General features: G+C 72.5%; 3 protein-coding genes and 1 long non-coding RNA gene across 4 annotated transcripts; 1 reads left to right on the top strand and 3 right to left on the bottom strand.

The window, feature by feature from the left end:
• The first annotated feature begins 538 nt into the window (after positions 1-538).
• On the top strand, positions 539-4661 carry LOC133755674 (uncharacterized). The gene is made up of 2 exons (XR_009865453.1): positions 539-625; positions 2744-4661. It is a non-coding gene; the product is annotated as an uncharacterized LOC133755674 (long non-coding RNA).
• A 3738-nt stretch (positions 4662-8399) lies between these two features.
• Positions 8400-10177, bottom strand: LOC133755675 (small integral membrane protein 24-like). The gene is made up of 4 exons (XM_062185713.1): positions 9961-10177; positions 9698-9809; positions 9553-9618; positions 8400-8727 (listed from the first exon to the last, which is right to left on the bottom strand). Exons 1-4 carry the CDS (start codon positions 10025-10027, stop codon positions 8607-8609), a joined length of 366 nt encoding a protein of 121 aa, XP_062041697.1. The 5' UTR covers positions 10028-10177; the 3' UTR covers positions 8400-8606.
• A 910-nt stretch (positions 10178-11087) lies between these two features.
• On the bottom strand, positions 11088-11701 carry LOC133755676 (small integral membrane protein 44-like). Its single transcript, XM_062185714.1, has 2 exons — positions 11506-11701; positions 11088-11326 (listed from the first exon to the last, which is right to left on the bottom strand). Exons 1-2 carry the CDS (start codon positions 11699-11701, stop codon positions 11088-11090), a joined length of 435 nt encoding a protein of 144 aa, XP_062041698.1.
• A 1454-nt stretch (positions 11702-13155) lies between these two features.
• LOC133755673 (deoxyhypusine hydroxylase) lies at positions 13156-15883 on the bottom strand. Its single transcript, XM_062185712.1, has 5 exons — positions 15772-15883; positions 14849-15130; positions 14572-14648; positions 14006-14240; positions 13156-13892 (listed from the first exon to the last, which is right to left on the bottom strand). Exons 2-5 carry the CDS (start codon positions 15120-15122, stop codon positions 13573-13575), a joined length of 906 nt encoding a protein of 301 aa, XP_062041696.1. The 5' UTR covers positions 15123-15130; positions 15772-15883; the 3' UTR covers positions 13156-13572.
• Positions 15884-18805: the final 2922 nt, after the last annotated feature.

Consider the following 18805-nt stretch of genomic DNA (forward strand, 5'->3'; position numbering starts at 1 on the left):
TGGGAACTTGGATCGCAGCTTTGTGGCCTCTCCCTGCCCTGCCTGCCCCCTCTCACACCCAGGCAGGAAACAGCCTCCCCTGAATGCCCAACCGGCCCCAGGTTCAAATCCCGCCTCAGCCGGCTCGCAGGTCCCAGCTCTCCCCACCTGCTCACCTGTGAGGTGGAGGAGGGCACCTGTGTCCTGCATAGACTCCCCTGGGGGTGAACGGAGCCACACCCAGGGCCTGGCATACAGTAGGCACTTAATAGATGTGGACCGCACATAGACCCCTCCCTGGAAGCCACAAGGGGCGCCCCCAGGCCTGGCCACGCCCCTGCTCCCCTCCCCCTCCGTGGTCCCGGTCCAAGTGCCCTGGGCGAGATTAGAGAGAGAGAGCGCGATACAGCGAGGCCTGCAGACCCGTGGCCTCCTGACCCCGGGGCGCGGGGTGCCACGGGGGTGTGTGCAAAGGGCCGGCTGTGTGACCCCGGGCAGTGGACACCCTCTCTGGGCCTGGCCCGCCCTTGCTAACGGGCTCTCGGTCTCTCTCCCCGCAGCCTACTCTGCGCCCGACACGTCCCCTGCAAACCGTCCCTTTGTGGGATTAGGACCAAGGGAGCCTGTGGGCAGCTTTCAGGCACAGGTAGGGGCCAAGAGGCCGGCCGGTGGGGGGCGGGGGGCCGGGCAGAGGGGCCGGCCTGGGGGACACAGGGAGAGGAGAGGCGAGCTTGCCTGCCGCCGCCCACAGCCTGGGCTTGGGGGGGCCTCAAGCCCCGGCTGACTTCTCCTGGGCTCCCCCTCCCGCCTCCTGCCGGGCATCTGTCCAGATGGGGAGAGGCCCAGAGAGGCCAGGGACCTGCCCAGGGTCACACAGCCGTCGGCCGGGACTTGCCCCACTCCCACCCCGTGCCCCCAGTCCAGCGGCCTGGGGGGAGACCCCGCTCTGGAGAGGGGCTCAGAGCAGGGAGGTGAGTGACCCTGGGGCCCACATGTCCCCCAACCTGCCCGCCATCGGGGACCCTGGGCCTGAGCCGGTAGGAGGGGGCCCCAGAGCCCCTGCCCCTGGCCGTGTTGTTGGGGAGGGGTCTCCGATGCAGAGAGAAGCCAGCCCAGGGCTCCCAGAAGCTCCAGGTCATGCGCGGGGGGGGGGGGTGGTCCCCGAGGCCGTGGCCGGACCCTGCAGCCCAGCCCTGCTCCCCTCTGGGCCTCGGGCATGGGGTGGGGGCCAGGAGCTCCCACACCCAGGTCACTGGTAGCCGGGTGGCGCCCACGGAGCCCAGGCCCCCTTCCAGTGCAGGCTTCGAGCTCCTAATTGATTCAGGAACCAAAGCTGATAGGGCACAGGCCCGGCCCTAACTCTTTCCCCGCTCCTCCCTGTGAGCAGAGGGAAACCGAGGCGGGCAAGGCCCCAGAGATGATGGGGTGGAGGGCCCAGGGTACAGGGAGCGGAGGGGAGGGGCCTCCCTGGCGGGGACCAGGAGCCAGGGCAGGGCTGCCGGGGAGGGGGCGGCACAGCGGGTCAGGGCACGGGGACAGGCTGTGACGGTTGGGAGGGGGGCTCGAGGGTAGGCGCTGCCCACTCCCCTGCAGCCAGGGAGGGGAGGAAGCCAGAGCCCCGCTCGGGCCCCCTCACGGCGGATTCTGGCTCCGTCAGCACTTCCTCCCCCATTGGTGTTATTCCTGGCGGCTGTGCCGCTCGGCACCCCCCCCCCGCCCCCAAGACGCCTCCTCTGTAGCCCCTCCCCCAATCAATACCCATTGATCTCCACCCCCACCCCCAGTGTGTGCCAGCCCTCCCCGAGCAGGGCCCCCAGCCGCCCGCCCACCCCGGGAGTGCTCCGAGGAAGGCCAGGGTCACGTGCCAGAAGCCACGCGGGCAGCTGTGGCCGGGCCCCAGGTGGTGGAGCCTGGACCTTGCCCCTCCTCCTTGCCCCCACCCCCGGGCCAGAGCCAGGCAGGCTGAGGCCAGAGGAGGGGGACGGGAGGCTGTCCACGGGAGAGGGTCACGCCCAGAGCCTGTCTGGTTGCCAACGGAAACCAGACATGAGGTAATGGCCAAGATGAACTTGAACTTGGCTGGAGGTGGGCGGCTCAGAGCTCAGGCGCCACTTCCTTGGGATGGCCCAGCGGCTGCCGCGTTGCCCGGTTCCCGGGGGCGCCAGTGACACGTGGCAGGGGTGGGTGGCAGCCCCCCCACCGGCCCTGGGGTCAGGAGACGGGCCTAAGCCCCCCACGGCCAGCTCTGGAGTTGAGACATGGTCCCGAGCCTCCCCAGGCCGGCCCTGGGGTCCTGGGAGACAGACCCGAGCTGCCCCCCAGGTCCCCTGTGCCCCTGCTGGGCAGCCCCAGACCAGCAGCTCCTCCGTGAAATGGGGCTGGGGGTTCCTGAGAGCCAGGCTAGGGGGTCCGCCCTGCACGGGGCTGGGGGGGGGGGCTTGCCATCTGGTCGCCTTGGGCAAGTCTGCTGCCGGCTCGGAGCCCCTCTCTTCACAAAACGGGGGGGGGGGCAGGCGTGGGGAGCGGGAACCCTGGTCCAGGGCTCCGGGAACGTCTCCCCGAGGGTTAGCACGTGAACACGCACCCCTGTCCCCCCCAGCTGCACCGGCTCCCTAGCCCTTCCCGGGCGTGGCTTGCGCTCCGCCGCAGCACTGCCCGTCCGGGATCTCGATGGGATGTTTCTGGCAGAATCGCCCGCCGGGTCGGGGGCGCCAGGGCCTGACCACGCTGACCAGCCGTCTCTCTCTCTCCCTCCGCCGCCCAGTCCTGGTACCTGGGATAACCACGGTCCTCGCCCCGCGCCCCTCCTCCATCACCCCAAGAATCCCAGGGGGCAGCACAGCCGGCCCCCTCCGAGCAAGCCCAGCCCGGCGGAGAAGATAAAACACAACCCACGCAGGCGGAAGAGAAAAACCGAACCGAGACACGCGTGGGGGAGGGGCCAGGAAGACCCCCACCCGCCCACGCCGCCCAGCCGAGGCGCCGGACTGCAGCGCTGCCCCGCGGGAGCCGGCGCCCGCCTCATCTCTGCACCTGCTGCTCCCACGGGCCGGACGGAAGCACGCGCGCCCGCCCCTCCCCCGGCCCCGGCCGCCCAGGTCCAGGTGAGCACCGCCCGGCGCCCGAGAACGGGGCCATCCATCGGGACACCCAGCGACGCCGCCTCTCCTGGGCCATGGGGACATCGGCCGCCCCCACCCACACCCCGTCTCCCCGTGGATGGCCTCCGCGAGAGGGGAGGCGGGCACTTGGGGCGGGGCGCGGCAAGGACCCCAGCCGCGGGCAGCCGAGACCTTGGTGGAGGGCAGGGGTCGGGCAGAGGGGGTGCGCGGGGAGACGGCGGGCGGCGCACAGGCACTGTCGCCCCTGCCCCGCCGGAGACTCGCTCCTGCTCGCTCGCTCGCTCTCTGGGGACGGGGTCTTCCCGCCCTGCCCGCCCTGCCCGCCCTGCCCGGAGGAGAAGTCTATGCAATTGACACCCCAGCCCGGCTCGGCGCCCCGGGGAGGGACCCACGTTGCACACACTGTAAGAAATGCACTTTCCCGGGCGGGGCAGGGTGGGCCTCGGGGAGGGGGAGGTGCCCCCTCCAGGTAGCCCCTGGGGAGGGGGCGCCAGAGCGAGCGGTTTAAGTGCCTGACCCCACCCTTTGTCCCCCGGGACACCGAGTGGCCACGGCGCAGCCCCTCCTATCTCGCTCCCCCACCTCCAGTCATCGCTGTGCCCCCTCAAAGCTAGAGATGGGACCCCAGGGGTGGCGATGGGCGCCCGGCCCGCCCTGCTGGGGCGCCGGGGTGGGTTCCGGGGCAGCCGGCGTGCGCCCCCAGCCTCCTCGGCCAGTGCCTTACATCCTGGAGCGACGGCCCCCCGGAGCCCCCCCAGCCCGATGGGGGCCACCGTTTGCACTTTCACCCCTCCACCCAGCGGGGCGTGGCCGGGGTCCCCGGGAACTGAGAGGGGGCGGGCGGGGCAGAGCGAACCGGCTAGGAGGGCGATGCCAGGGCTCTGGCGGGAGGGGGTGAGGCGGCGCCGGCGGGGGGAGGGGGTCGTGCACGTTTTTTCCGTTGAGCAGCGCCTAAAACACTAAGCGAGGGACCCTGGCCCCACCCGCACCCCCACCCCTCCTGGCGGGGGAGGGGAGGCCGGCGAGGGGCATGAGGTGTCCTAGGGCCTGGGAGCCCTGACGCGGGGACCCCTCCCGGCCTCTCCCGACTTTTTCCCGCAGTGCGGCGCTGGGGGGGCCTGTCCCCGCCCCCGCCCCTCCTGCCCCAGCGGCCCCCAGTCGGGCCTGGGCGAAGACCCCGGCCCGCGCGGCCCCTCCCCCAGCGGTGCATGGTGCTTGGCGCGGGAGAGCGCAGCCTGGCTCCCGGCGTCCGCGTGACGCGTGCATGGCAAACCCGGCTCGCCCTCCCCGCCCGGCTCCTCTTACAAAACAAAACAAACAAAAAAAAAAAAACAAACAAAAAAAGATACAAAAAAAAAAAACTAAAAAAAAGCCCCAATCCTCCCTGATTCCTGATTTGCACGGATTTCTACCACTTGAGGTGCCTTGCCTTGGAGACGGCGCCCGCGCCTGGGCGCGCAGAGCTGCATGCCCGCTCTGGTCCCGGCGCCGACGCGAGAGACGCCGGCCGCGCGAACGGATGTATTTCTATCCATAAACAGAAAATAAGATTTTTTTTTTTTTTAAAAAAAAGAACAAAAAAAAACTGAGCTCACAGCGAAGTCGCAAGGCAGCGGCCCCCGCCCGCCAGCCCCGCCCCCGCCGCTGCACCTGCCGGCCGCACCCGGTGCTCACCTGCCGCCCCCGCCCCCGCCCCCGCCGGAGCCGCCCCCTCCGGCTGGTGACTCCCTGGCTCAGGGTCGAGTGCCGCCCCGCGCCACGCCCTGCGACCCCGCCCGCCTGCCCCAGGCCCTGCGCCCTCTGGGTGGGGGGCGGCTCTGTCTTCCAGCCGTGAACAGCAGGTGTCGGGTAAGAGGCAAAGACCTGACATATGCAATACGTGTCTGTCCGCCCGCGCGGCCTTGACCTGACCGTCGTGTTCCTTGTCTTTCCATTCTGGTTTCCTTTGCTTCCCACTTGACCAAAGCTAAGACAATAGCCAGATGGGGGGTGGGCAGGGGTCTCTGAGCAGCCTGGGCTGTCGCCTCCCCCCCAGCTTCTCGGGCCCCTGGGGAGTACCGGGCGGCCTCGCCATCAGACACGCACGCCCTGGCCCTGAGCCGCGTGCGCAGCCCAGCCAGCCTCGGGGCGCGGAGCGAGAGCCGGCGGCGACCTGCTCCTGGGCCTGGGCACCCTCCCCCGCCCCAGCTCGGTCTTGGGGGAGGGGGCGTGCGGAGGTTTTGTTCTGGTGTGAAACAAAGATCTTCCCAAACCGCCCCGGGAGAAGCGGGTGGGCTCGCGGCGCCCCCGGCCTGACCCCACCGTGGGTCTGGGGAGGGGGCACGCGGAGGCTCCCCCAACTCTATGCAATGGCCCCTCCCCCCGCCCGGTCCAGAACCCAGGGCCGACAATCAGCCGGGGGCAGCGCCGAGGGTCCAGGCGGGCGGGGGGGCGGCGCCGCCCCCCCCCAGACCCCGGCCCAGCGGCTGACGGCGCCCCTCCCCCGGCGGCCCGGGCCTGGGCTGTAGACACGCACATGTATGTAGAAGCGCACGTACGCGTTCTGGAAGCTTCTCTCTCATAGGTCCCACGCGGCCACATTTGACTCCGGCTTGCACGTCGCCCTCGGTCCCCCCGCCCCCCCCCCGCCTGTCGGGGAGCAGCCCCTCCCCCACCCGTCCGTCCCCCGTGGGGGGGGCGCCGAGCGTCGCCAGCAGGAGTTGCCGCGATACCAAATCCGACTCTCGCTAAGCAGTGCCTGACACTCTGCTGGCGCGGCTCCTTCCTCCCCTCCCCCCTCCCCTCCCCCCCTCCCCTCCCCCCCCCCGCAGGAGCGGGCAGAGGCCGCCCCCACGGCAGCCCTGCGCTCAGCTCCCGCCCCAGACACCAAAGCCCCCAGCGGCGCCCCCCCCGCCCACCGGGCAGGGGCGCGGTGGGGGGGGCTCCCCTCCCCGGGGTCTTCGCCCTCCGGGATCCTGGGTTTTTTGGGTTTTTTTTGATTTGTTTCCATTTTGTATTTTTCTGATATTACCAGAATAGTTTACTCTGTTTCGTGCTTGCTACGCGCGCGCACACAGACACGCACGGACACACACGCAGACACGCGCGCACATGGACACGCATGCACACACGCAGGCACGCTCCCATGCACACAGCCACACGGGCACAGCCACGCGCGCACAGACACGCTCACATGCACGCACACCCACGCATGCGCACACAGACACGCTCACATGCAGTCACACACGGACACGCGCGCACTTGTGCTCAGCGACCTCCACCCGGAGAAGCCGCCTCCGGGCCTGCGCCGCCCCTGCCGCCTCTGCACGGCGGGGAGGGGCGGGCCCGGGACCCCCGCGACCCCCGGGCCGCGCCCTGGCCCCGTGTACTCCGCAGTCAGCCCCTCCCGGCCGCCCTGCCTAGGTACCATTTACGGAACGTCTCTGGCTGTTACGTTTGTTTCCCTATGCAAAACAAAAAAAAAAAGAAAAAAACGGGGGTTCCATAAAAGATTCAATAAAAGGCAAAAAAAAAGGAAAAAAGAAAAACTGTATAAAAATTAAACAAGCTATGCTTCGACCCTGGCCTCCGCGCGTGCTCTCTGCGCTCCGTGGGGCCCGCTGGGGGGCGGCCTGGGGGCGGGGCCGGGTCGCGCTCCACGCCCCGCCCTGCCTCGGTGGGCGTCCGCGCTGCCCACGGCCGTGCCCCTCCTCCGGGAAGCCTGCCAGGCTCTGCAGAGCACCTGCTGTGTGCCAAGCCCAGGGGCTCGGCCTCCACGCAGACCCCAAGGACTGGGCCCTGCATACAGCTGGCGCTCCCTAAGTGCGCGGGGTGCCTTCTCTGTGTGTCTCTCCCGGCCTGGCCGGATACCAGCTGTCCGGTCCGGCACCCCAGGCCCAAGTCAGCCGTGGCGGCAGCGACCCCACTGTCCGGCAGGCGGCAGCACTGAGCTGGCCGCAGCCAGGGCAGGGAGGCGCGGACACCCCACGCCCCCCCCACCGTGACAGCCGCAGGCCAGGGCAGGCGCCTCGCGAGCTCCGGGGGTGGGAAGTGGCGGAGAAAGCACGCGTGGGTGGGGTGAAGGGGCCTCAGCCGGGGCCTGGGCAGAGGCCGGTCCAGGTGGCGCCAAGCTTGGCGGGGTGGGGGCGCCTCACGGCCGGAGGTGTGTACAGAGTTGGGGGTTCAGCCAGTCACTGGGTCGCTCCCCAGGGCTGGGCCGGGAGCCCCGTCCGGGTCGCCCACGCGGGTGCAGGGGCCCGAGCGCCTGGGCCATCGTCCTCTGCTCTCCCAGCCCACAGCAGGGAGCTGGGGCAGAAGTGGGGCAGCCGGGACTCGAATCCATGCCGGCGTGGGTTCCGGCGCCGCCGCCTAACCTGTGCCACAGCGCCTGCCCGAGGAGGGGGTTGTGGGGTCCGGGGTCCTGGGAGCTTCCCCTGAGCTGCAGAGGGGTGGCCAGGATTCTGGGATGCGAGGCGGGGGCATCTCTGGAGGGCTGCCTGGAGGAAGAGTGGGGCCCGCGCCTAGAGGCCCCCCCACCAGCTCCAGCCCCCACTCGGTTCCGTCTCTTCATGGTGGAGACAAAGCAAGGGGGAGGCGGGGCGCCCTCGCGTGGGCACCAGGGGCCAACCCCACTGCTGTCCTCGCGTGGGTGGGTGGGGGTGACCCGGGTCCCCTAGGAGTTAGGGGCGAGCCAGTGCGGCGAGCGAGAGCCCAGTGGGGTCTGAATCGGCCCCCGGCCCTCCCCGGTCCCGGCCCAGCACCCCTCCAAGCTCGGACGCATCAGACGGCGCGGCCTGCAGTGACCACGGGGACCGAGAGGGGGCGCCAGCTCGGCCCCGGGCCCAGGGGCCGCTCCACCTTCCCGCCCCGCCCTCCGACCAGGGAGGGCGTCCACCGGGCTCTGTGCTCGCGCGGGTCCGCGGGCTGTGGCGGGCGGCATGGCGGGGCGGGGCGGCAGGCGCACACGCGTCCTGAGCGCGCACCGTGCGCCCGGCCTCGCCGCTCCGCCGCACCCAGGCCCCGGCCAAGGCCCCGCCAGGCGGGCGCGCGCTGCGGGGGGACGCGGGGGGACCCTCCGGGGGGAACGCCCTCCCCCGGGCGCGACCCGGGCCCCAGCCCACCCTCGCGCCGCAAGCGCCGGTGTCCGGGCCGCGAGGGCGGGCGCGCGCGGCCGGGAAGGGACACTTTGCGCTCCAGGGGCTTTATTCGGGGTTCCCGCCCCCTGGTGGGTGATCCGGCGCCGCTCGCCGACGGCAGCGCCCGCCCCAGGCCCAGGCCCGCCCTCCGGAGCCGCGGCCGCCCGGGGCGAGGTCCAGGGCCCGGAGGGCTGGGGGCAGCCAGCGAGGAGGCAGCGTCCTGGGCGCAGGGAGCGGGAACGCTCGGCCTCGGCCCGACCCTGGAGTCGCCCGGGGGCCGGCCGGCGTCAGGCAGAGGGCACGCAAGGCGGGCAGGGGCAGGAGCAGGTGCGGCGGCCGGCTGGGTGGGGCCGGCATCCCGGGGGGCTGCCTGGAGGCGGCGGAGGCGCCCTCACAGGGCGGTCTTCTTCGTTTTCCCATCGTCCTCGAGCGCATCTCTCCCCTGCAGCTCCAGGCCCAGGCCGCCCTCTCTGTCCTGCGCCTCCTTCCCCTTCTTCTTCTTGGGTTCCTGGCTGGGGAGGCACAGAGCGCACAGTGAGCCCCGCCCGCCCCCGGGAGCCCGCGCCCGGGTGTATCTGAAGCGGGGCCGGGGGACCGTCCATCCGCTGCTTCTAGACACGGCCCAGGCCGGGGGGAAGCCGCTCACGTGGGTGCCCGCACAGCCTGAGGATGGGAGTCCGCCGGCCAAGCCAGCGCCGGTCACGGCCCCCATCCTGGGGTCCGGGACAGGCGGCCCCCGCACTTCTGCTCCTGCCTCACCCACACCCATGAGCCCCCCCACCAGAGGGGCCGCGTCTGCAAGCAGTGGGACCAGGGGAGAGTGGCCGGCGCTGGGCGCAGCGGGTAAGGCCACCGCCTGCAGGGCTGGCATCCCATGTAGGCGCCGGTTCGAGTCCCGGCTGCTCCACTTCTGATCCAGCTCTCTGCTGTGGCCTGTGAGAGCAGTGGACGATGGCCCCTGCACCTGCGTGGGAGACCCGGATGGAGCTCCTGGCTCCTGGCTTCAGCCCAGTCCTGGCCATTTCAGCCATTTGGGGAGCGAACCAGCGGTGGAAGACCTCTCTCTCTCTCTGTCCCTCTCTCTCCCCGCCCCCATATCTCTTGAAAATAATAAATAAATCTCAAACAAGACCACAGGCGGCAGCGACTGCCGGGCTCAGAGGCCCCAGGCCCCGGCCTCTCGCTGGACGCCACCATCTGCTGCCCCCGCCCAAGGCCAGGGCGGCTCGGAGGCTGCGATGGAGGAGGAGCCTCTGGCCAGGTCCGAGTGGGCAACAGCAGGGACCAAGGCCCTGGGGCCCGGGACAGCGGGAGGAGCAGGAGGAGGGCTCCCCTACCTGAGGTCCAGGTCCTGGTACGGGTTGCTCTCCACCCCGAAGGCCGCCGCCTCCTCGTCCTCAGCTCTGCGGGCAGAGGGGGCGCAGCCTCAGCCTCGGCGCCCCTCCCCCACTGCGGAGGCGCGGCGCGGGGCGGGGCGCCCACCTGGCCTTGGTGCACCAGATGCGGTTGACCAGCAGCACCACGAAGACGAGGAAGAGGAAGCCCACCACGGCCGCCAGCCCCACCAGCCACGGCTTCAGGCGGCGCCCGGAGGCTGTCGGGGAGCAGGCGGGGTCAGGAGGGAGGGTGGGGGCTTCCAGGGGGCCCTGCCGCCTCCTCCTCCCGCTCTCCCGGGCCTCAGTGTCCCGGGGTGGGAAATGGGGGCGTACCAAGCTGTGATCAGCCCCGCCGCCCCGCCCCCTTACCCTCCTGGGCGTCCACAGGCGACAGGAGCAAGGCCCCCAGGACAAGGAGGGTCCCCAGGGTCTCCATGGCCACGCGCAGAGCGAGCGGCGGTGGCAGAGGGGCCCACAGTGTGGGGCGAGGCTGAGCGGGGCCCTGATAAGGCGCAGGTGCGGCGGGGGCGGGGCTGCCGGCTCCCCCTGCGTGGTCACCCCCAGGAGGGCAGACTCTGAACCTGCGGTAACGATTAACTCGGGGCGCCCCTGTCCCCGGCGGCTCGCCCTCTCCACCCCTGTGCCGGCCTCGCCCCAAGCCCCGCAGCCACGCCAGTGTCCGAGGGGGTGGGTGGGGAGGGGGCGCCGGCCTCCGGGTCTCGCGGCTTGGACAGCGGGGACTCCCGGGGTGGTGGTGGGGGGCGGGTGTGTCAGGCCCGCCCCCGCTTGATCAGATAACCCGGCCCCTCCCCGGGCAAAGGGAGACCCCACCCCGCTGCCACGGGCGCAGCCACGGCCCAGGCACGCGGCGGGAGCCTGGTGGGAGCCAGGCGTCTTTTACGGAGCGCCGACTGTTTACGTGGTGCCTCCTGTCCTGGAGGAGTCAGGATGGACAGGGCGGGGCCTCGGCCATCACGGCGGGGCCGGTGCGGGGGGGGGGGCTCCCCTCTGTGGGCTGCGAGAGTCGCTGTTTTTCTTAAGCTTCTTTTTATTTATATCTGAAAGCTGGAGTTACAGCGAGAGCGGGGGACGGGGAGAGGGGTCTTCCTCGGCTGGTCCCCTCCCCAAACGGCTGCGGTGGCCAGGGCGGGGCCAGGCGGGAGCCGGGAGCTCCATGTGGGCCGGCCTCCGGCGCGGGTGCGGGGCCTGAGCCCCTGGGGGTCGCCGCTGCTCTCCCGGGCGCGGGGTCAGAGGTGGAGCCGCAGGGACCCCAGCGGGCAGGGGCGACTCCAGCTGCCGGGCCAGCGCCCCTTCCCCGAGCCCCCGGAGCGCGCCGGGAGCCTCAGCAGAGGCGTGGGGACCCCGCGGAGCCGCGGTGTGCACGGGGCTGGGGGGCGCGCGCGCGGCCTTGGGGCGGGGAAGGTGCGGGCATCGCACGGGGGTCCCGGGGCGTCCGCGGGCCACCGCCTGAGGCTCCCAGCCCCGAGCGCGCAGGGTCAGCCCAGCCTCCACAAGGAGCCGCGGGCTGGGGGGTCCTTAAAGGCGATGGACGGGCGGCGCGGGTCCCGGGCGGACGGCTCCGCGGGCGCCCCCTCGCCGGCCCCGCCGGCCTCCTCCTCGCCCCGCCAGGCCAGGGCCAGCTGCAGGTCCAGCTCCTCCAGGTCGTCGCCGGCCAGGCTGGCGCGCAGCTCGCGGGGGCTGTCGTCCTGCTCCGGCTTCGGGCCGAAGGCCCAGTCTGCGGCAGGCACCTGCTCAGGGGCCCCCCCGGCCCGCCCCGTCCCACCTGCCCCGCGGGGACCCCGCCCCGTCCCACCTGCCCCGCAGAGGCCCCGCCCCCTCCGCCCGCGCCCCACCCCGTCCCCTGCGTGGCCCAGCCCCGCGTCCCGCCGGACGTGCGCTTGGGCAGCAGCTCACCGGCCAGGTCGTGGGCGAGGTCCTTGATCAGGTGGCCGACGATGGCGTAGGCCACGGCCACCACCAGCAGCGTGGCCATGAGCAGGTATAGCGCGTACCTGGGCAGGCGGATGGCGTCCAGCGGGGGCGGCCGGTACTCCTCATACAGCGGCGGGGCCGCGGTCCAGCCCTCGGCCGCCGCCGCCTCCTCCGGCATGGCAGCCGCCCGGAGCGGGAGAGGCCCGGAGGTGACCCACGCGACGGAAGTCTTAGAGGACTTGAGCTAAGAGGATTGAGCGGGTAGCTCCCATCCGGCCGCCATCTGCCTGGATTAAGCACCTAGCAAATCGCCTCCGCCCGCAGGCCCCCTCCCTCGCGTACCTCCAGCCGCGGCCGGGCCTCCCCGCAGCTGTCCCTACCCCAGGGCCTTTGCGTCTGCTGCACCTGCCCCCTGCGAATGCCCCTGCCCCAGACCCCCTTCACGCTGCATTGAGGAGAGACCTGGAGGAGCAGGGGAGGGTGCTCCTGGCAGAGGGGCAGAGGGCAAAAGCCCCGAGGTGGGACCCAGCCCGCAGCGTCCGTGGAACCGCGGGGAGGCCGGCGTGGCCGGAGTGGGGTGAGCCTGTGGGGCTCAGGCCCACCTCGGAGGCTCTCGCGCGCCCTCTGGTGGCTGCTGCAGGGAGTGCGGAGGACTGCTGGACCGGCGCTGGGTGTGGGGCCGGGGGCTGCCGGGGGTCGCCCGCGGGGTGTGGGGACTGTGCCCCTTGGGGGGCAAGCGCTCCGCATCTCGGGGGCTCCCAGTGCCGCGCACTACTCTCGCTCTTGCGGGAGACGGGTTCGTCTGTGCATGGCGCCCGACCCAGGCAGTGTGGGAACTGGCCAGTGGGCAGACAGCCCAGAAACAGCGGGTGGGCCGGCGACAGGGCCTGGGGGTGGGGGTCTCACCGCCTCTGCCCTCTTTCGGGCGCCGTTGTGTTGTGCGAGCACGGCCAGCGCGTCCCGCGGCTCGGGGCCCCCACCCTCCGGAAGCTGCCAGCATGCGTGGCGTGGGCTCCTGTGCCAGCCACTGCCTCCCGCAAGTGCGCACCCAGGTGCAGGTGACCCCTCAGGGGTGGTGACTGCTCGGGGGGGGGGCAGGTGACCCCTCAGGGGTGGTGACCGCTCTGGCAGAGGGAGTAGGTGACGGCTCAGGGCAGGTGACCCCTTGGGGGGGGCAGGTGACCGCTTTGGGGCTAGGCTCCCGCTACCCGCGCAGCCGTGGAGAGGAAGCCGCAGTGGGCACATTCTGCTCTGTCCCCTCCCTGGGCGCAGGACACCCCCCCAGGTCCAGTCCATATCCGGGCTGCTCTAGATTTATGGGTTTATTAGACCCGGGACGGGGGGGGGACACGACTCCCACCCCCCATTCACTAAGTGCCCGCAGCCCCAGGGCCGGGACCCCACAGGGTCTCCACCGGGTGCCGGGGCCCAAGGCCTTGGCTGTTACTGCTGCCTCCCGGTGCAGGGGGCCTGGGGCCGGTGCTCCCACCAGGGATGCCGGGGTCCAGCAGGGGCCCCAGCTCTACCCGGAGAGGCGCCGGGCTGCGCCAGAGGGCCTGGGGAAGCAGGGCTGGGGAGGGGGCGGGCTGGCTCTGGACGCCCCTGCCCCTACCCTGGGGTCCGATTCCCCCAACACACTCACAGGAGCCTCCACTTGGCAAAAATAATTTAATGTTCCGCGTGGGCAGCAGCCCGGCCGCTGGGGACCTCACCGGGTCCAACCAGCGCCCAGCTCCGTGCCCTCTCCCCGCCCTGGGGGCCAAGCTCCGACCCCCCAGCCCCTGCGGCCCTTTCTGAGCGGAGTGGAGCCCCGGAGCCCCAGCCTGCCTCCAAGCTCAGGTACAGCCCCCGGGTCCTCTCACGAGGCCCCGTGCGCAGGAACTTGCTCGGTGGAGCCTTGCGCCAGGCCCTGGGGGGGCGCAGGGGACACGCAGGTCCCGGGCTGGGAGGGGGACAAGAGCGTCTACACCCGGGGAGGCGCGGGAGCGGGCGGCAGAACCAGACCGGTCCGGGGGCGGGGCGGGGCCCCCCAGGGCGGGCTTGGCCGGCCTAGCTCGCCCCCGCCCGCAGCCGCTCCAGCCCGTCCGCGTACTGGAAGGCCGCCCCGCGCTCGTGCTCGTACAGGTCCAGCGCCACCTCGCAGCTCTCGCGCACCACACGCTCCGGGTCCGCCGCGTGCGCCCGCAGCGCCTCCAGGCAGGCGGGCTGGGCGATGGCGCCCAGGGCCTCGGCGCACTCGTGCCGCACCATTGGGTTCTCGGCCGCGCGCGCCAGGACGGCCGCCAGCTGGGGCACCGCCGCCTCGTGCCGCAGCTGGCCCAGCACGTAGCCCACCTCGTGGCGGAGCAGGGCGCTGCGGCAGCCCAGGCCTGCGGGCGGGGGGGCGGGTGTGAGTCCGGGCAGCCCCCCCCCCCCGAACCCCGCGCCCCGGGGAGCCCCGCGCCCGCCCCCACCCCGGGGAGCCCCGTCTCGCCCCCCTCACCCTCGGCCAGCGCCAGGGCCGCCTCCTCGCCGCCGGCGTTGCGCAGGGCGAACATGGCGCGGTAGCGGTCGAACAGCGGCCGCGCCTCGTCCAGCAGCGCCTCCCGCAGCCGCCCCACGTCGCGCTCCTCAGCGGGCGGCGCAGGGTCCACGGAGAGGTAGGGCCCGGCCGCGGGCTCGGCGCCCTGCTGCAGCCACTCCAGCCGCCCCACGGCCAGCTGGCACGTCTCGGCCACCTGCGGGGGCGGGCCAGCTGTCGGCGCGGGGGGGCAGGGGCCCCAGCTCTCCGCCATGATGGTGGCTAGAGCTCTCCGTCATCGCCGGGAGCTGGTGCGGCCGAAGGTGGGCGAGAGCCCCCACAGCTGTCTGCTATTGCCAGGGGTCTCTCGGGGCGGGGGGTGTCTCGGGGCGGGGCCCGGCGCAAACCCAGCCCGTGAACTCACCCTGCGGCAGGCGGGAGCCCTGGACACGACCCGCCACGCCCAGGACAGGGACCGAGAGCTAGGGGTCTGCATGTCGCTCGCCCGCCCGCCTCCCCGGGGCGTCCGCAGGGCAGGGCCTCCTCACCTCGGTCACGGGGTCCGCGGAGTACTGCTTCAGGAGCTCCAGCACCGAGGGGTCGCCGATGGCCCCCAGGGCCTCGCCTGCAAGCAGCCGCCCAGAGCTGGTGATGACCTGAGCAGATGCGGCCCCACCCCCGCCCCCGCCCCTCGAGTCCTTCCAGGGGGAGCAGGGAGCGGCCCCGCCCCTGACCCCGCCCCCCGCGGCGCCCCCCCCCACGCACCTGCCCCGCGGTCTCCCGCCCCCCGGGCACGCCCCCGCCCGCGCCCCGCCCCGCGCGCACCTGCCTCATGCCGCACCATGGGCTCCTGGCCTGCGTCGCGCAGCACGGCGGCCAGCACGGGCACGGCGCGCGCGTCCTGCATCTGCCCCAGGCAGTAGGCCAGCTCGTGTTTGAGCAGCGCCGAGTCGTCGGCGAAGCCCCGCGCGATCCACGCGATGGCGCCGGCGCCCCCGAGCCCGCGCAATGTGAACAGCGCCCGGAAGCGCGCCTGCAGCGGCTGCCCCGGGTCCAGCAGCGTCCGCCCGATGGCCTCCAGCTCCTGCTCCGTCACCATGGCGAGGTCTGGGGGCGGGGCAGAGAGCCGGGTTAGAGGCGCCCTCGCCCCGCGCGTCCCTAACATCCCGCCCGGTCCCGCCCCGCCCCCCACGTCTGTGCCTCCACCAAGCTCCATCCCCCCAGCCTCTCTACCCTGGCGAGCGCCACCTCCTCGGGGAAAGCCTTCCCCGATGGCCGTGTTGCTCCCCGGTGCCGCCTGCCCGGGACTCCGCCACCTCCCCCAGCCCCCCGGCGCCGGGGATGCCCACCGCCCTCCTCCAGACCATGTGTGGGTTCGAGCCCCGGCTCCGGCGCTAGCCCCCTGCGCATGCGCACACTGGGACACGGAGCCGCCTCCGAGCCGGGCTCACGGACAGGGCCCCGGAGACCCCTCCCCACACTACACACCGGCCGCGGCCCCGGGAAGCCGACTCCCCTCTGGAAAGGAACCGCCCCGTACCCAGGCACCCCCGGCCCCTCAAGTCCTGGCCCCGGACTCGCCAGCGTCCGGAGGGAAGATGGCCGGCCCTCGGGGCCCCCAACCCCCAGCCGACGAGGGCCCCTCGGGCGCCGTCCCGTGCCCGCCCTCACGCCCAGGCCCCGCACGCGCTCCCCGCCGTTGCGACCCGCGCCCCGGCCCGCGAGACGCAGACCCCAGCGGCCCGCACCTCCTCCGGCCACGGCGCTACCAGCCGGCTCCGGAGGCCGCCATCTTCCGCACACGTGACCGGGGCGGGCGGCACCAACGCTTCCCCAGAGGGGGAACCGAGTCAAAGGCCCCCGCGGCGGCGGAGGGCCCGGAAGTCTGACTCGCCCACAAGGGCGGCACTCGAGCCGCCACAGCAGCACAGGTCGGGACTCATTCCCCGGCAGCGGCAGGGCAACGTGGGCCCCGTCCCCGGAAGCAGGCTTTGCGCGTCCTCCCCGCCCCGCATGGTTTCGTCCACTCCGCCGCAAAGCTGGCGGGCGAGGCCTGCGACGGAGCATGCGCGGCGTTTAGGGGCGTGGCCAGGCTCGGGGCGTGGCCAGTGGCGTGGGTGCCCGCCGGACCGGTGAGCCGAGCCGCGGGGTTTGCGTGGTGCAGCAGGACCCGGCTAGTCCGCGGGGGTCTTTAGTTCCAGGGCCTTTCGGAGGAGCCCGTGGTCACCGCCGTGGCGGATGGCCCGGACCGTGCAGGCCCCGAAGATGCGGCTTGGTGCCGGGACTGCGCGCGGACCCCCACCCCGAGTTGCGGGGGGCGGCAGTGACCCCCGGCCTGGGTCCCGCACCCACGTGGGAGACCCCCTGGGGTTCCCGGCCCCTGGCTTTGGGTGCACGCAGCCCCGGCTGTTGCAGGCGTTTGAGAGGCAGAGTTAGAGACGGAGAGAGAGGTCTTCATCTGTCGGTCACTCCCCAGATGGCCGCCTGGCGGGGCTGGGCCAGGCCCGAGCCAGGAGCTTCTCCCGGGGCTCGGGCACTGCGCCGGCCGCGGCTTTTTTAAGAATTGACTGAGAATGCCAAGAGGCCAGTTTGCGGGGAGCTGAGCCCGTGCCTGTGTCCCCGCGTCCCGCGCCAGTGCCCAGCCGAGCCCCGGGAGGAGCGGATCGTGCGCCAGGCGCTGGGCCCTGCACCTGCGTGGGAGCGGACCGCGGGTGGGCGAGCCCCCAGGGAGCGGACCAGCGGGTGGGCGAACCCCCAGGGAGCGGACCAGCCCCCAGGGAGCGGACCAGGGGGTGGGCGAGTCCCCAGGAAGCGGGCCGCGGGTGGGCGAGCCCCCTGTCTCCAACGCCGCCTTTTAAATAAGTGAGGGGGGGCAGTGACCGCGGCTTCCGGCTGAGGCTGCCGCTCTTGGGGGCCAGCGCGGCCGGCGCCGAGGGACCCCCCGCTCCCGGGACCCCCCCTCCCCACAGCCGCACGGCGCTCCCTGGGGGCCGGAGCTGCAGGAGGCCGACTCGGGGGACACCCGAAAGCCAGGCTGGAGCCCTGGAACTTGGCCTCCAGGTCCTGCAGAACCGTGGACACCTGCCCCGGGCCCAGCCCCGGCCTCTTCTCGCTCGTGGCCCCAGTGCACCCGGCCGGGCCCCGGGTTTCGGCGTCACCAGCTCTTCCTAACCGGCTGCTCGGTGGCAGGCGCGCGCCCCCCCCCCAGGGACCCTGCTCCTCACAGGTGCGCGTGGCCCGAGCCCCCCGCCCGTAGACAGTTTCCAGCTGTCAGTCACAGCCGGGGGCGGGCGTTGGGAGGCCCCTGGGGTCCCCGCACCTGGGGAAATCAGCTCCCTGCGCATGCGCACCCGGGAGGCGCGCCCAAGTACGGGGGTCCCTGCCTCCCGGGGGGTCCTGGCTTCCAGGCGGGAACCACTGCTCGAAATGCCTCTGCCATTTGGCTTTCAAAGGTTATTTTGCTTATTTGAAAGGCAGAGTTGGGGGGGGTCTTCTGTCCACTGGGTCACTCCCTAGGTGACAACGGCCAGGGCTGGGCCAGGCCGAAGCCAGGAGCGGGGAGCTCCATCCGGGGTTCCCACGCAGGTGCAGGGCCCAGCGCTCGGGTGTGGGGTGGGGGCGTGCAGGGCCCCCCGCCTAGCACTGGGGGGGGGCGTTTTCTTGGGAATTCAGCCGCATGCGGTGAGAGATCCTCCCCGGGCTCCTGGCCAGGACACCAAATAAACCTTAAAAAAAATTATTCTTTTACTACTGCTTTATTGAGATATAAACCACGTGGATCTGAGAGCTCCCCCCCAGCCCCCGTCAGCACCCCCACCTCCCCCCAGACCCCGTCAGCACCCACACCTCCCCCGCAGCCCCGGGCACCACCTGCCTGGGCTCGGGTTCTCCTGGGGGTCTTGTGCTTTATCACTTTTTTGGTTTTTTTTTTTTAGCAGAATTCAAGCCCTTCCATCCTCTGGGTCTCTCCCCAGACGGCCACAACAGCCAGGGCCGAGCCAGGCGGGGGCCGGGGGCTCCTGCGTCTCCCGGTTCGGTGCAGGCCCAAGGAGCCCCAGCACTGGGGCGCCACCCGCTGTCTCCCCAGGCGCATAGCAGGGCGCTGGCCCCCGCAGGGGAGCAGCCGGGACTGAAGCGGGGGTCGCGGGCAGAGGCTTGAGCCCGTGCACCTTGAGCCCGTGCACCGCAGCCCCGCCCCCCGTGGACTCTGCTGATAGCAGCCCCGCCCCCCGTGGGCCCCGCTGACCGCAGCCCCGCCCCCGAGGACCCCGCTGACCGCAGCCCCGCCCCCCGTGGACTCTGCTGACAGCAGCCCCGCCCCCCGTGGACCCCGCTGACCGCAGCCCCGCCCCCGAGGACCCCGCTGACGGCAGCCCCGTCCCCGTGGACTCTGTTGACTGCAGCCCCGCCCCCCGTGGACCCCACTGACCGCAGCCCCGACCCCGTGGACCCCGCTGACCGAAGCCCCGCCCCCCGTGGACCCCGCTGACCTCAGTCCCTCCCCCCCCCCGTGGATCCCGCTGACCGCAGCCCCGCCCCCCGTGGACCCCGCTGACCTCAGTCCCTCCCCCCCCCCCAGGACCCCGCTGACCGCAGCCCCGTCCCCGTGGACCTTACTGACTGCAGCCCCGCCCCCCGTGGACCGCGCTGACCTCAGTCCCTCCCCCCCCCGGATCCCGCTGACCACAGCCCCGCCCCCGAGGACCCCCGCTGACCGCAGCCCCGCCCCCCGTGGACTCTGCTGACCGTAGCCACGCCCCCCGTGGACCCCACTGACCGCAG

Source organism: Lepus europaeus, unplaced genomic scaffold (genome assembly GCF_033115175.1).
Source record: "Lepus europaeus isolate LE1 unplaced genomic scaffold, mLepTim1.pri SCAFFOLD_710, whole genome shotgun sequence".
NCBI lineage: Eukaryota > Metazoa > Chordata > Mammalia > Lagomorpha > Leporidae > Lepus > Lepus europaeus.